Source organism: Crocodylus porosus, unplaced genomic scaffold (genome assembly GCF_001723895.1).
Source record: "Crocodylus porosus isolate Cpor-Errol unplaced genomic scaffold, CroPor_comp1, whole genome shotgun sequence".
In the NCBI taxonomy this organism is placed as follows: domain Eukaryota; kingdom Metazoa; phylum Chordata; order Crocodylia; family Crocodylidae; genus Crocodylus; species Crocodylus porosus.
This window is the reverse complement of record NW_017728951.1, coordinates 34,556,659-34,572,029: the sequence shown is the minus strand read 5'-3', so window position 1 is coordinate 34,572,029 and position 15,371 is coordinate 34,556,659. Positions and strand designations below refer to the sequence as shown.

Here is a 15,371-nt window from a genome sequence, read left to right as displayed (position 1 = left end):
GCTCTGAGCCACTTGGGACGCACCTTCCTCCACTGCCTCTGAGGGTTCCTGATTTGACTGGCAGCTGTTTTACCTGTGGGGACTCCCCAGTCAGCGCTTGGAGAAGCTTCTGGGCTGGGAAGCTGGTTTCCACCCCCAAGTCCCCAGACAAGGTTGCCCAAGGTGCTGACCTCCTCACCAAGCCCCTACAGAAAAACCCGCAGTTGGTGGTGCTGGTGACAGAGGTGCCCTGGGTGTGCCAGAGGATGGTCCTGGCCCATATCACCCATATCAGGGACCTCCTGGACTATGCCAAGCAGGGATGGGCAGATCCCACTGTGCTGGCCTACCACATGGAGCTTGTCAGCACTGTGTGTGCTCTGCCACCTACTCCAGGAGCTCAAGGATGCCCTGCTCCCCACTGCGCTCGCCCACATTGTCAAGGCCCTGCATGAAGGCAGCCCCCCCCACCCCTGCCATGTCCCCCAGCCCTTAAGAACTCATCTTGGGGCCCCTGCCTTGGTAGGCCTCACAGTGCTCCCTACCTCGCTACCTGGACAGGCTGGGGGACACCAAGCTGGTCCACTTTCATCTAGCTTGGTCCACTGCCATCAGCTCTACATAGTTGTGCTCCACACCATCCACCATCCTGTCCCCCCAGAGAACAAGTGGTGGTACACCCTCGGTGAGGGCAGGGATCCCCCATGGATGAGTTTGTATTCCTCCCTGTTCCTGTGAGTCAGACCTCAGCTGCTGGCTCCTACTTCGAGTGTGCCAGGTTGCAGCCCCTGCACCACCTGAGGTTCTGACTGCACTATTCCCCTCACCTTTTTATTTATGCACTCCCTGTCTGTGGCCCCAGCAAGGCCCAGGACCTCATGATCAACCTCTTCCTGGTGCTGGCCCTGGCCCTGGCCAAGGTGGCCGTGAACCTGACCAGGAAGGAGGCTCTGGCCAAGAGGGTCCCCAGGGACTGTGGGGCCACTGTCCTCACCCTACTTCATTCCCGTCTCTGAGCAAGCTATCACTGGGCAGTGTCTGCCGACTCCTTGGACTTATTTGAGGGTCTGTGGGTGCTGTCCAGTGTACTCTGTTCAGTGCCCCCCCGGCACTCTTGTTTTGAACCTTTGACCTCCACTCCCATCCCTGTTTTTTCATTGTTTGTCCCCAGTAATTAATTGCCATCCTTCTCTGTAGCCTCCCCATCTGAGGGAGGCTAAAAGGTTATGTAGTGGGCCTGGGCCCACATCCCTGAAGGATGACAAATAGCCTTGGTCACGTGGTGGCAGGAAGTGAATGCTGAAAGGGAGAGAGAACTAGGTATGATCAGGGTTTTCTCTACTGTTCCTCCCTTACTTGCAGCCTCCAGCATTTAAGGTATATTCAAAGTCAGAAACATACTGCACAACTTCTATACTTGGTAAAAAACAGAAGGTGGCGAATCAGAAATGTAACTGAAATTTCTCCTGATCGCCTTTATCCAAACATTTAAAAATGTTGACTATCAGTAATTCTCTGATAGATCGCTTGTTCTTTTCAACCCAATGGCAATCAGAATGTGGTTCCCTAGTAAATTAACAAGTCTATTGTAATATTGTGTTTGCTTTTTGCCTGTAGACTTTGTATGGACACACCCAGGCAGTGACCTGCCTGGCCACCTCTGTGACCTATAGCATCATTGTGAGTGGATCTGATGACAAAACCTGCATCATATGGGACCTGAACCAACTGACATATATAAGCCAGCTTCCTACCCACGGGGCAAGTCTCTCTGCTGTTGCTGTCAGTGATTCAATGGTAAGATCTTCATTTATCATCTTTCTCCTGACGCATCCATGAACATTTCATGATAATTTAATGGGTGCTCTTCCCAACATAAAAACATCCTGAGAGGCTGATAAATTGATTTTTCCTTTTACAGAGATTGCTAATAGTAGTCTTAATGATGAGGAGAGCACTAAAAGCAGCATCCTAGACTGACGAGCTAAGTAGGAGTAACCATGCATAGCTTGATAGTAAGATTAAACCTCTTTGTTTCTGAAGTGGTTGGAGAAACCTGAAACATTGTCCCAGGGGTTTTTGTGTTTGGCTCACCCATAACCCTATTGCTTCCATTCGTTTCTCCTGACATCCACGCTATAGCAAAACCAACAGGGACTCATTACACCTGAGTCCTCAGCCACAGCCTACAAGCTCTGTAAACGCCTGAGTCAGCGCTCTCTGCCCACTCCTGACTAGCAGCTGCATGCTGCTCTTATCTTTTGCCCTCCAGTTCTCTGCTGCTGTTGGGGGTGATAGCAGATTCATTTACCAGCAGTCAAAATGAAAAATGTGTCTGCGGTCTATCCCCAACCACACAGCTGCATATATAACACATCCCCACAAAAAGAATTAGAGGATATTGAGGTCATGACATTAAGAAACCAGGAAGTCAGACCATGCTTCACCCATCTTCAAGGTTTCACCTCCTTTAACAACTTAGTTTGTAAGCTTTCTGAGATGGGCCATCTTTTAGTTTGGTGTTTATCCAGTTGGGGTCCTCATCTCTAGAATTAATACATAATAATGGATCTTTTCACTGAAACCAGAATGATGGGATTTTCCAAAACACTGAGTGGCAACACCCAAAGCTTGTTGATGAAACTTCCTTTGATTCCACTCGGTCCAGAGAAAGATCAGCACGATGTATTCTTTATGATTCTTCCCAAAATCAAGTGAAGTAGTTCATGTATTTTAAAATTAACCAAGTGTCAGCAAAAAGTGCTGACTTGTTAGAGCCACAGAAAGAAAATGTTTGTTTCTAGAACTGTTTTTACTGTGGCCCATGTCCACCTTGAAGCTTGCCCTGGAGGGAATGTGGACTCTATTATTTATAGCCCATTCAGCATCTGGCTTCTTTGCTAAGGCTATCATAAAGTGGACCAGTTAAGGCTAATGGCAGTGGTGATAATTTTGATGTGACATGAATACATTTGCATTAGATCACACTCCGTTGGAACCAATCTGGTCAGAAAAGTACCAATTGAAGTGTTCTTGTGGGAAAAAGCCATTTGGTTAAAGCTTACGCTTCCCAGGGGAACTTGTCAATTATGACAAAGTTTCATTTCAAAAGGAAAAAAAAACCTTGAGAAGTTGGAAATGATTCATTTTACCTTCATCATGACCTGTTTTGGTTTTGTACTTGAAATGGCCTTTTGTTTCACAACATAATTTACATGATACAATTTAAAAAACCCACCAAAATAGAAAATGGTTCAGTTTTATTGATGTGAAATAGGTTGACTCAAAATTTAATTTGCTTTTTGGTTCTGCTAGAAATTTCAAAATCCTTTTTTTTCTGGGATGAAGCAGATTTATACATTGCAGAAAATTGTGTAAGATCCTTTCCATTGCCATTACTTCTAGAGGATGTGGCCTTGGGAGTTTTTTATATTGTGGTAGCACTGAGGTGCCTGTGTCGTAGGCCTGGACCCCACTGCATGGGCATTGTATAAACACAAAAGGGGCATGTCTACACATTCATTAATACACCGTAATAGTGCATTAAGTTTAGTACCTGTAATGACAGTTACTAAATGTGCTGTAATCGGCACTACTGCACATTAGTGCAAACGAGCGGTCTTTTATGACATTAATGTGCAGTAGACTAAATCTACTGTGCATTAGTGCATTAGCAAGGGTTTTGCAGTAAAATTAGTCTACTGCACTCGAAGCATCTTGTATAGATGCACCCAAGCAGTCCTGGAGAGCTTACCATCCAGGTAAGATGGTAAAAATGTTTTGTCCCCACTGAACTTGGTTGGATGTGCATCAGTGATCCAGACCTGAAAAACTCCTTAGCTTATTACTAACTTTTTGGTACCTTAGAGCCCTTACACTTTCACTTGCAGTGGTTGCAAATCATTGGAAGGTAGTGACATATTAAAGATAGCACACATCAGAAAATAACCCTCACCTGTAAGGGAACAACTTTGCAATACCACAGAGGTACTTAACTTGTGCTACACTGCTTGAATGTGTCTGCTTGGATTTCAACTGCACGTAGTAAGTGTTAAGTTGAACACGTGACACCACCCACAGGCTCCCTTACAGATGAAGCAGTTTAAATTTCATCTCTTTAATTACTAGCAACTCTTTGTTTCAAACCCACATCTGTCTGTTTTAAGGATTTTCCTCTGAGATGTAAAGAGCTCTGGTCAAAAATCAGGAGGCGGCAGAGGCACAGTGTTTGCTAATCTAAACCAGATGCATGTTGCTAATCTAAGGCCAGGGCGGCCTTAGCCAGAAACAGATGCCTTTGTTGATACTGTACTATTTTGTCCAGTTCCTAGAAGCATCAAAGGTGGGAAGCTTTGGTGGAATTTAAATCAGCAGAGGGCAAACCTAAAGAGTTCAATAAAATACACTTTTTAAAAGACTTTGCAATATTACAAACATCATATCTGCTTCTGTGGCTTTGGAAACTGGTATGTTCCTTGTTCCTTAGCATTCAGAGATCTGTGTTCTTCTATTCATACATCTTACTTCACAGTCACCATTAAAGCTTTGCACACATGTTGTGTGGGTAGAGATTCAGTTGCAAAGGGTGTTTTCAGTATTAGGAGTATTGCTTCTATGAATCCAAAGCAGATCAGTGGCCCTCCAGTCATGTGTGAAACAGAATTAAAAGTGGTGTAACATTAAGCACCCTAAAAAGGGATAGAGGAGGACTGTGAATTTGATAGGTTCAGTAATTCACTGGGTGAACACTGATTCCTTACAGTTAATAATATTAAAACTTGAGGGTCAAATCTTTGGATAGTTTTTGTTTTCCCCTTTCATGCATTAAATCAACAGGAATTCTGCTAGAGAATGGGATGGAGTAAGGATCATAGTAGTGAGTCCAGAGCTGGCATAAGGAAAATTGTGCACCGGGTGAACTTGAATTTTGGCACTCCCCTGGAGCCCTCTCCCCAAGTCAGTGGTGCTGTTGCAGGCAGAGGCAGGCAGGCAGGGGCTCAGTCTTGCAGGGATGCAGTGGCATGGTGCTCCAGGCAGGCAGGTAAGGCAGACACCACTGCTGCCACCCTAACTGTGCAGCCCAGCTCCTCCTGAGCAGCAGCTGAATGTGGGGGGCAGGCTCGGCTCGGCACTGCTCTTTCTGCCTGGGGTGGGGTGGGACAGGGGGAGAGCACTGCTGCAAGCATGGCTGCTCACATGTGTATGTACATGTGTGTGTGGTGCCCACCTGACCACAGTGCCCTGGGTGGTTGCCCACATTGCCCACCCCTAAGTCTGGCTCTGAGTGAGTCCTTTATTCTTATTGTTGTCCCAGCACTAAGAATTTCAGAGGAACAAAGTCATCATCATTTAATTTATATCAAGGATGGAAGATTTAGAGTGCACCTTTCTCAGTATTATAGAGGTGCTCATCAGCATTGCTGTCTGAAGAACCTGTGGTCCAGTTTACACAGGGCTGTTGTGATACCCCCCCATTGCAGGATTGATATCATCCCTGTGCTTTTTTGTGCCTCAAATTTTCTTCATTTCCTGCCATATCTAAACCTGGTTATCAATTTTTCAGTTGAACATTCCTATCTAATTGAAAAGTCCTCAACAAAACACTCTCTACCCTTATGTTATATACTCACTCTATCTGGCCTTCTAGCATGTACTTCCTAAACAGGAATGACTGAAAAAAATCCCATCATATTTTTACACTTATTCACTGCAGGCCTCTTCTATATCCAGTCTATATTTACTTCAGAGAGCCCAGTGCAGAATAAGAGCAGCTTTCACATGCCTTCCTTTGATTAATCTCTGGCCAATTTGCTTACAATGTGACTGATCCCCGCTGTCAAGCTTTTTTCTGTTTTTTTTTAATTAATGATTGCTTGATGTAAAATGCAGAGACAAAAATGGGACTGTTTCAGATCCTGCAAGTTAATAGCAGTCGTATAATTCCAGTGTCTTTTTGTGAAAAAAAAAGTCCTTTTTGATGTGCTTTTGGCTAAAGGATCTTAAAAAGAAAACTAGTAATAAACAAACATTGTAGAAGTGCTCAGCAGCCCCCCAGTGGCAGCTGTGGGATCAAAAAATAATGCCCTTTTGTGTGTTACAGGGTGATATTGCCTCTTGTGCTGGATCCTACTTACATCTATGGACAATCAATGGTCAGCCTCTTGCAAGTATAAATACCACTGGCAGCCTGGAAAGGGAGATTATTTGCTGCTGTTTCACTAAAGTAATGGACTGGGATACACACAGTGTCATCGTTACCGGGGGCACAGATGGAATTGTGAGGGTAGGTGTTTCCCTTTGGGAAGCTGTTCTTGCTAAGCTTACTGTGGATCATGGGCACGGTATGAACAAAGTGACTGGTCTTTGCTAAACCCTTTGTTGCTTTCTGATCCAGCTATGGAAGATGGAATATGCCAAAGCCCCAGGCCAGGTTGTTGGATCAAGACCACAAAAAGACACAACAGAAATTCTGGACAACAAAGGTATGAATTCCTGGTACTGCATGGAAACAGCAATGTTATGTGCCTTGTACATCTGTGAAAGGGAAGATGGTAAGGCTTGGAAAGTGTGATAAACTTCAGAAAAAGTGAGAAATCTTCCCTTCCTCACCAACCAGGAAAAACAATAACGTTATAGACCTAAGCACCCAGTACATGTTCTGAAATGAAACAGGAGTTTCCATTGCTTTCTATTTCCTGACTCTGGAAAGGCCAAAAGCTATGAAAATCACTTGTTTTACGTCTGACCCAAGCCACAAATTTGTGCCACTGCTTTTTGCTGCTGTGCATGCCCATGCATGTGGGGTTTGGTGCAGGGCAAATTGTCCCAGGTGGAGTAGGGGAGGCCATACCTGAGGTCCTGGGGGCCTACTGGGACAGCAGCGGTGCTGATCTGGCTGCTTGGAACCGGGCCAGCAGCCAGAGTGTGGCTTTGGCCAGCCAGGCTCCATTTCTGGTGGCACACGCTGCTCCCGCTTGCTCTACTACACATTTTTTCCCACAGCATTTTTTTAACACTGGGATATCCCAGTGTCAAATTTTGACACCATGCTGCAAATAAGTAACATGGCGATTGCTTGCATGTGTTCTGCATGCAGTTTGCGGTGCCTCATCTGGATGTACCCTAAAAGTCAGAGTGGTCATCGCCTCACCCCAGCTGGGAACCACATTTGTGGGATTAGTGTGTTTCCTACTGCTACAGACATAGGGAAATTGATTCTCATGTGGGTCATCAGAGAGGCACATGCTTTAAAAAGCCCATGGCAGAGAGAGAAGGCTGTGCTTCAGGCATTGGGCACATTTCAGTTCACCTTAATTTTGTAACTCTGGACTCACCTAGAGACAAGAGCTCTTCCTGGCTGAAGCCTGTGTGGCCTCTCTTCTGCACCAGGGAGACAGAACAGCCATGCAACAGTCAGCAATGAATATAATGTTCTCCCAGTGCCTGGCCCTAGTCAGATCTCTCTTCAGAGTTATTGCAGGATTATCCCTCTCATTGAACATCTTCCCTCTTATGGAACAATCCCTCTTATGGGGAGCATCAGCTCCCTATTCACTTCTGTGAGCCCAGATCCTGTTCCTAACTTTAAAGGCCCTCAGTAACACTCAATCAAGGTCTTCACTCTATGTGATGCAGCCGAGTAGGACTTAAAAAAAAGGTACCTTGAGACCTTCAGAACAGTTTGGGCAGTTTCACCCAGATTGCTTGATCTGCTTTCCACTGGATGCATTGCTGGTTGTCCCTGTTGTAATTGTGGTGTTCATCAGCTACTTAGTTCCAGCCCAGAGATAGCTGTCCTTTAGCAACAATGGGATGATTCTTACCTGCATGTGTACATTGTACAGCAATGTCCTTGTGGTCAGATGAGTGGTATAGCCTGGGGAAGGACTGCCGTGAGTTACAGAGCAGTGGCCAGATCATGCCTGGGGTGCTAGCACTGGGAGGTGAGGAAGCTTGGTACTTCTAGGAGACAGCTGTCACCAGCATGATCGGGCCCAAGATGAGTACTTGGTTACAGTTTCAGTAATTTTAGCATTCTTAATAAGCCACTCTGCTGCATAAATGTCAGGGAGAAAGAGTCCCCCTGTCACTGGCTAAAACAACTGCTGAATCCAAAAGGGCCCAAGTGGCTAAAAAGTCTATTATTGTAACATCTGTGCTGGTGGCCATCATAAAGGGACCTGGCCAGCTTCCAGCAGTGTTCAGTGCCAAGCCCCACATGAGGATGGAGGAGTAGGGACCCCCTGCCTCTGCTCAGTTTGTTTGCTGCCTTTGTCATCTACAATGAGATTGGAAGCTTTTCAAGGCAGTGTGAGACCAGCAGAGGGCTCCTGGTGCTTGGGTTTGGGTCTGCCTCCCTTCCCCCACTGCATTCCTAAGCAGCAGGTGGTTATACTGAGCTGAAGCAGGCAATACTACACCTATTGCAGCAAGTTAAAGGCATATGATACGATGAAAGTTACAATACCGATGTGGTAATAAAAGCACTTGAAGTTAAACTTCTCTGATCGAACGCATACAGGATCTGCCAGATGTCTTTAATGTACAGTCTAACATCAGGGCTTGTTACTTTCCCAATGCATTTAAATAAAAAACCGTGTGTGTTAACATGTATAAGTTATAACATTTATTTTTGTGACCCTCTTAAAGGCATGCTTAAGGCATTCCCAGTTGTTCCAATATTAAGCAAAGAGTTTACATAAAGATAGAACTAAGGATGGAACATCTGCTTAAAAAGATATAATACAGTAATCAGCATTACAAATGGGATTGTTGGAAGTGCTGAGGTATCATAGCGACACAAATCCCATTGACGAGGCTTCTTCTCCTAAGCCATTTTGGTGCTTGTAGAAATATTCTTATATATGTTGCCCCATAGGGGTGGCCTGACTGGATCAGACTAGTTGTCCACCTCGTTCAGTGCCATGTCTTCAAGGCAGCTAGTGCCAGATGCTTCTGGGGAAGGTTCAAAACCACACAGGTACCAGGAGTGGAATAATCTGCTTACCCTTCCCCATCTTGAGTCTTGTCCTGTCAGAGGTTGGTCGAAACTCTGAGCATGATGCATTTGCTAGCATTAAATATACTCACTCTTGATAGGTCTGTGATCTATATAAATGCCAAAGCCATTTTAGAATCTTCCTGGATTCTTCACTTCAACAACTTCCTGTGGCAGTGAATTTGATAGCTTAAGAATATAGGTATAATTACATTGGTGGTTCTAATTATTTAGGTAGTTGTTATTCAAGGTATACCCACTATGGAAATTTAAATACTTCTGAACTGTTTTCCTGAATTGGCGTTCCTAGGCTGAATATGGGAGCAGTGAAGAATGACTTCACCAGTGCCTTTTGCAGAGAGAGTCGTAAAAGAAGAAATATGTTGAATAGTGATATATAGATACATACTGACAGGGGTGTGTAACGGGGCCTTCTCAGGGCCAATTTGCCTTTGGCCCACCCACCTGTTTCTGGGCCAACCAGCTGCCTTCTTGCCCACCACGCCTTGATGACATTTAATTAAGTTGTTAATTAAGTGGGAGGCTGCCCATTTTCTTGCCCCAATGCCAGGGAGTGCTATCTGCAGCTCCGTACCTCCCCTACACCGCAGCCCATGCTTCACAGATGGCATCCAAGTGTTACTTTCACTGGTTCCACTCTGGGCCCCAGAATCCTACTATCAGGACCCCTCCAAGATCCTTCCATTCAGGTGGCCTACCCTGTCTTCATTCAGACTAACTAGCTCCCTGAAACTATTTTCCTGTCTCAGGTGTGGTCCCCCTGGTACCTTTGGCCATACAGGCCCTGGCCTCACCTCCAAGGCCAGTCAGAAACCCCAGGCCCCCTTAGCTCTGGGCGTCCTTTGCAGTGAGCCCTGGCCCTTTTGACCATCCTGGTCCTGGCCCCAGCATTGACCAGTCGAGGGTACTCTCTTGATAAAGTCTGAGCCTCTAGCTCCACTCTCTCCCCTGGGGGTCTGCCCTCTGGGCCTTAGCAGCAGGTGACCCATCTGGTTGTGGGGGCTCGGGTTAAAGCACCCTGACCTGCCTTTCACCAGGGTGGTAACTGGCCTGGCATTTTCTGGGGGCTCCCACGCCACTGAGAGCCTCACCAGGCCAGCCACTCCTGGCAGGATGCAGTTTTAGGTCATGCCCAGGACCAGGAGCCTTCTAGCCATCCCCTACAGCTCCTCTCTTATCTCCAGGATGATACCAGCAGCCAGGCAGTGTTTCTGCCTGGCCAGCCAGCAGGGAACTGAACTATTTATATAGGCAGCCAGGATCAAAATGGCTGCCGCAATCAAGCACTTGCTAGCTGCTTGGCTCTTTTCTTAAAGTGGCAGGCACAAACAGTGCCCTGCCAAACGGTGTAATAGACATACCTGCATGTTTCTTCACATGTGAGGCAGACACAGACACCCACACGTACATACATAGAGCAACATCCTTAATAATTAAAGTTATCATACTTAATCACAGCAACCACATACTCCCTGAAACTCCTCAAATGATTTCAGCATCATTTTAAATGTCCTAATAGTCCCACAACTCATTCTATACATTAAAGGAAATAAAATTAATGCAAAACAAAGCCATTAAAAAGAGGAAAGTAACAATGATTATGTTGTTGTTGAGTATATTTGTGTGTGTGTGTGTGTGTGTGTGTGTGTATGTGTGTGTGTCTCTATGTGTGTATGTGAAATGTTCTCAGCATTTAATTATTGGTTCTGTTATGAGCAGATTTAGATAAGTTGATAATACCAGGGCTTTATGTAATTTCTTTTTACTAGGCAATTATAGGCTGCATTATAGCCTGGCAGCAAGGTATTGTGGGGCATCTTATTAAGCATAGAGCCAGTGAAAACTGATGAACAATTTTGCTGAACTAGGCATGCAATTTAGAAAGCAATAATACACAAATCCAATTTAGCACACAATTGATACAGCCGCATGTCAGCACATGTAACTATCATAGCTGCAAATTAAATTGGGATGGGCCTATTTTGCAACAGCAGAGGCTGAGATTAAATATATTTGTTCTCAACTTAACAACTTGCTGACCATAAATAATAACCTCTTCCCCCAAATAAACACTTTCTAAATATTTATGTTTAAACCACCCAACAGGTAACAAGGGAAGAAAACATCTTGTTCTCTGTCGGGAGTTAGATATCAGCATTGCCTTGAATGGAAAACCTAGTAAGAACAATCCAGCAGTGACAGCCCTTGCTGTATCCAGGTACAGTAATTTCTGGTGCATTACACCATGTGTCCAGCAGAGGACACAGTAGTAAGAATCCAGGTGCTTTTATTTTTTCTAAAAGTCTCAAGTAAAATATTTCAGCCATACTGAGATGTGACCTGTATGGATCTCATGAGCTAAGTGTGAGCAGGGGTAGTCTGGATTTGGAAAGGAGATCTTCATGCAAAGAAAATTAGACAGCTCTTGCAGGAAATAGTGGGGATGGTTAGTAATCACTGCTCCTGCCTTTGAGTTGCTGTAAAGCAGTGGTCTCCTTCAACTTTTTAAAGTTGGAGATCACTTTTAAAATTTAAAAGGAACCCAATATCTACACCCCCGCCACTCCTTCCTGCCCAGCAGGTAAGTCTGTGGGGAGGGAAGTGGGCAGGGGGAAGGGTCATGGGGGGACAGGGCAGGTTGAGGCCCCAACCCTAACCTCACTCCCTTTCTCACCACTGGGGCCTTGATCTGCATCCCCCCCAATGGCAGTGAGGGATGGACCAGGGCTGGAGCAGGGGCAGATCCTGCACAGCCAGGGCAGGGTGGGACACAGCCGTAAGCAGCTCATTCAGGGAGCACGGGGAGGTGGGGCATGCAGCACAGGGTGGGGGGGCACATGCCCTCAGAATTGCATGGGGTGGGGCAGGCTGCAGCTGCTGGCTGGTGCTGGGCTGTTTCTGGCAGAGGCTGGGGCCGCACTGTGGTCAGGCTGGGCAGCGGTGGTGCTGGGAGAGGGTTGCAGGGGCTACAGCAAATTTTTGGGTGGTTGCAGCCCCCTGTACCCCCGCTCCCAGCACCACCATTGCCCAACCCAACCGCAGCATGGCCCCAGCCTCCACTGGGAACAGCCTGGCCTCAGCCGGCAGCTGCAGCCTACCGAACCCCGCACAATTCTGGGGGCATGTGCCCCCCCTGTGCCCTCCCAGGCTGTGTGCGTCCCCCATCCTAGCCGCTTGCGCCTTCTTCCCACCCCACTCTGGCTTTGGAGGGCCTGTCCCTGCTCCAACCCCACTCCGTCTCACCACTGCTGCAGCCACTGCAGCACATGCGCACATGTTCAGCACCTCCCAGCCCAGGATCGACTGCAAGAGGCTCCAGGATCCACCGATCAATCCCGATCAACCAGTTGGTGACCACTGCTGTAAAGTCTCTGTCCCAGTGGCTACTGGAGTTGCTGTCTTTTCAATAATATAGGAAAAATCTGTAACCAGAACTGATCTTTAAGGGCACTTATACACATGCTGGACATCTTCTATGACATGTTAATTAGCACATGTCGGAGCAGACTTGATTAACTGATTAATCAAGTCTGCTGGAGTGTGTTAATTAGCATGCTCTAACAGCCTCTGCATCACGTATATTCAGCATCCCCATGCTTCAAAATGGTGGTGGGGATGCCTGTTGAACAAGATTTAATTTAAGTGTCCCCACTGCCATTCTGAAGCACAGGACACTGAATACACGTGACACTGTGGGCACTTTACTTAGAGCGGTTCTGACAGCAGCACTACCTCCACCCTGCAGCACATGTAAAGACACCCTAAGGGTCTGTGGCTTTGCTCTTAAAAATTAACATGGCCCCTACAGGTTTGACTGGTTACAGTGTTGTCCTTACTTGCTGTCCTGTAATATTCCTCTGTGCTGTTAAATACCTGCTGTGGTTCCTGTCCAGAAGCACTGGCATTTCATTGTTCATTGAAGTGATTCCTGCCTGTTTAGATTGATAACACGTTTGAAGTGGGGTGTTCCTGTGACCTGAACCATTTTAGATTCACCACTCATTAATCATGATGCCACTGAGTATGCATAGGATACAGATGCCAGTGAATAAAGTTATGACATAACACTGGAAGTGAACTTTATTCTTGGAATTGCCTGACAAATAGATTTAATATTTGTGGGTGCGTGTTGCTACTGGAGATGGATCCAAACAGGGTGTTAATGTTCAAGTTTTGATCTGTCCGAGGACCATAATGAGCCAAACCAAACCTTGGACCCAAGCTATACTGAACTCTGGGCAAGTTTGAATCTGAAGCCTGGTCCAATCTATTCTTCAGGTTTCATACCCACCATCAAAGCTGCTCTCCAATTCAGTGTTTTGATCCTGTGTTTTCAGTTTTGATTTTGTTATTAAACACTGTTCTTTTCTTTTCTTTTCTTTTCTTTTTTCTTCTTCCAAGAAACTCTTCTAAGCTCCTAGTTGGCGATGACTGGGGGAAGATACATTGTTGGTCCATGGATGGGTAGGAAGAAATGACAAGGAGCTCTTGTTCTCAACCACTGTGAAGTCTGGATGGAAAGAAAATTATCCTTCAAAGCATGCAGGATTTGGAAGAATGGAAAGCGCACAGAGGGGAATTAATTTAATAGGAGACAATGGATTGTAGGATCAAGTTTGGAGCAGATAAAAACGTAAGAAGGGCTATACTGGATCAGAATAATGGTCTTTATAGTCCAGTATTTTGCCTCCAGTGGTGGCAAGTAGTAGATGCTTTCAAAAGACAGTATAGAAATAGGGCACATCTAGAATGATTTATCACTTGCCATACCCTCTGTGGCATCAGCCATTATTGGTTTAAAATATCACAAGATACTTTCCTGATTGTTCTATTTAATAGCTATGAATGGAACTTTCCTCCATGACTTTGTCTAATCCCTTTTTAACCTGGTCATATTCCCTACTTCTACAACTGCCTGTGTCAATGAGTTAACTATGCACTATGTAAAAATGTACTTTTTCATGTTAGTTTTAAACTTGCTTTCTGATCATTTCAATGGGTGCCCCCTAGCTCTTATATTCTGGGAATTGGTGAATAATGATCCACATTCACTTTATCCAAACACTTCATAGTTTTATAGACCTCTATCATATCTCTCTCTACCTTTCCCTTTCTAAACTGAAGAAACCTAGCAGTTTCTCTTGGTACAGCAGCTACTCCATATTCCTGATCATCTTGGTTGCTTTTCTCAGTACCTTTTCTAATTTTACTACATCCTTTCTAATACACAGAGACCAGAACTACATGACACATTCAAGATGTGGATGCACTGTGGACTTAGAGTAGCATAGGGATTTTTTTAATGTTTTGTTTTCAGTTGCCTTCTTAATGATACCTAACATTTAATTGGCTTTTTTTTGTCACTGCTGCACATTGAGCTGACATTTTTAGAGAACTATGTACAGTGACTCCGGTCTGTTTCCTGAGTGGTAACAGCTAGTTCAGAGCCCAGCACTGCATATGTATAGTTGAGGTTCCCTGTGATAAGGATGCAGAAGTTGGTACTGTGGTACGTTATTGGTCCTGCTTTTCAAAGTAATAGGGTCCAGTCCTGTCTACACCACACATACAATTTATCAATATGTTTGCTAATTAGAATCACTACCAGTGGGATAAAAATCTGTCAGTGTGCCCCTGTAACAAACCAGACTCATGTTCCTTCTGGATTCCAAGAAAATCAGTAAGAATTTTGCCACTGGCTTCAGTAGGAACAGATCTGTAAAAGCTAAATATTGCTGGAACATGGAATAGCAGATACTTCTTGGTATGCACATTCAAAGAGCATATAATTTTCCTTTGTATAAAGTCTTTTTTATGCTAAGTAAAATCAGGCTGTTTACTAATAATGAGTTAAAGTTGTTCAATTTACTCAGTGGGTAATGGGCTGAAATTTTTTAAACCTCAGATTTGGTTGGTGGTTGGTAAATGTCATTCTGGGATGTTGATTACAGCTCATAGGGTTTCTTTCTTCATGGACAATCCAAGTGGCGTGCTCCAGTTGTGATCCTAGCCAGTGCTTAGAGTTAAAATTAGCATTCACAAAAGACTAAAACCAGTCCACTGAAATCCATGGAGAAGCAATCAGTCAAAACAGCTTGATGGCTATCCCCAGTTCCCAGAGATATCAGCAGAGGGTGGGATTTATGAACCAGTCATGCTTATGTAAAGATATTGAGACTTCTAGAAGGGATGATATCACATGCATTGGAGATGCCTGTGCTGTAGTGTATTTGGGGCCTAGGAGGTGGTATCATCACAGCTCTTTCCTCACCAATCAGGCCTTACGTTCCATCCAGAAGCAGGTTGCCACTCTTTATCTCAGTATTTCATAGATGCACATGATCTGACATCACTAGCTTCCTTTGTGTTGGAG

The 15,371-nt window shown here is 45.1% G+C and overlaps 1 protein-coding gene across 1 annotated transcript in view; it reads left to right on the top strand.

The window, feature by feature from the left end:
- Positions 1-14,842, top strand: part of WDFY4 (WDFY family member 4) — a 285,936-nt gene extending 271,094 nt beyond the window's left edge. The window contains exons 58-62 of the mRNA XM_019556081.1: positions 1,597-1,776; positions 6,080-6,262; positions 6,374-6,461; positions 11,105-11,216; positions 13,400-14,842. Coding sequence (XP_019411626.1) covers positions 1,597-1,776; positions 6,080-6,262; positions 6,374-6,461; positions 11,105-11,216; positions 13,400-13,466 — 630 coding nt within the window. The 3' untranslated portion in view covers positions 13,467-14,842. The remainder of the gene's footprint in view (positions 1-1,596; positions 1,777-6,079; positions 6,263-6,373; positions 6,462-11,104; positions 11,217-13,399) is intronic.
- The last annotated feature ends 529 nt before the right edge of the window (positions 14,843-15,371 follow it).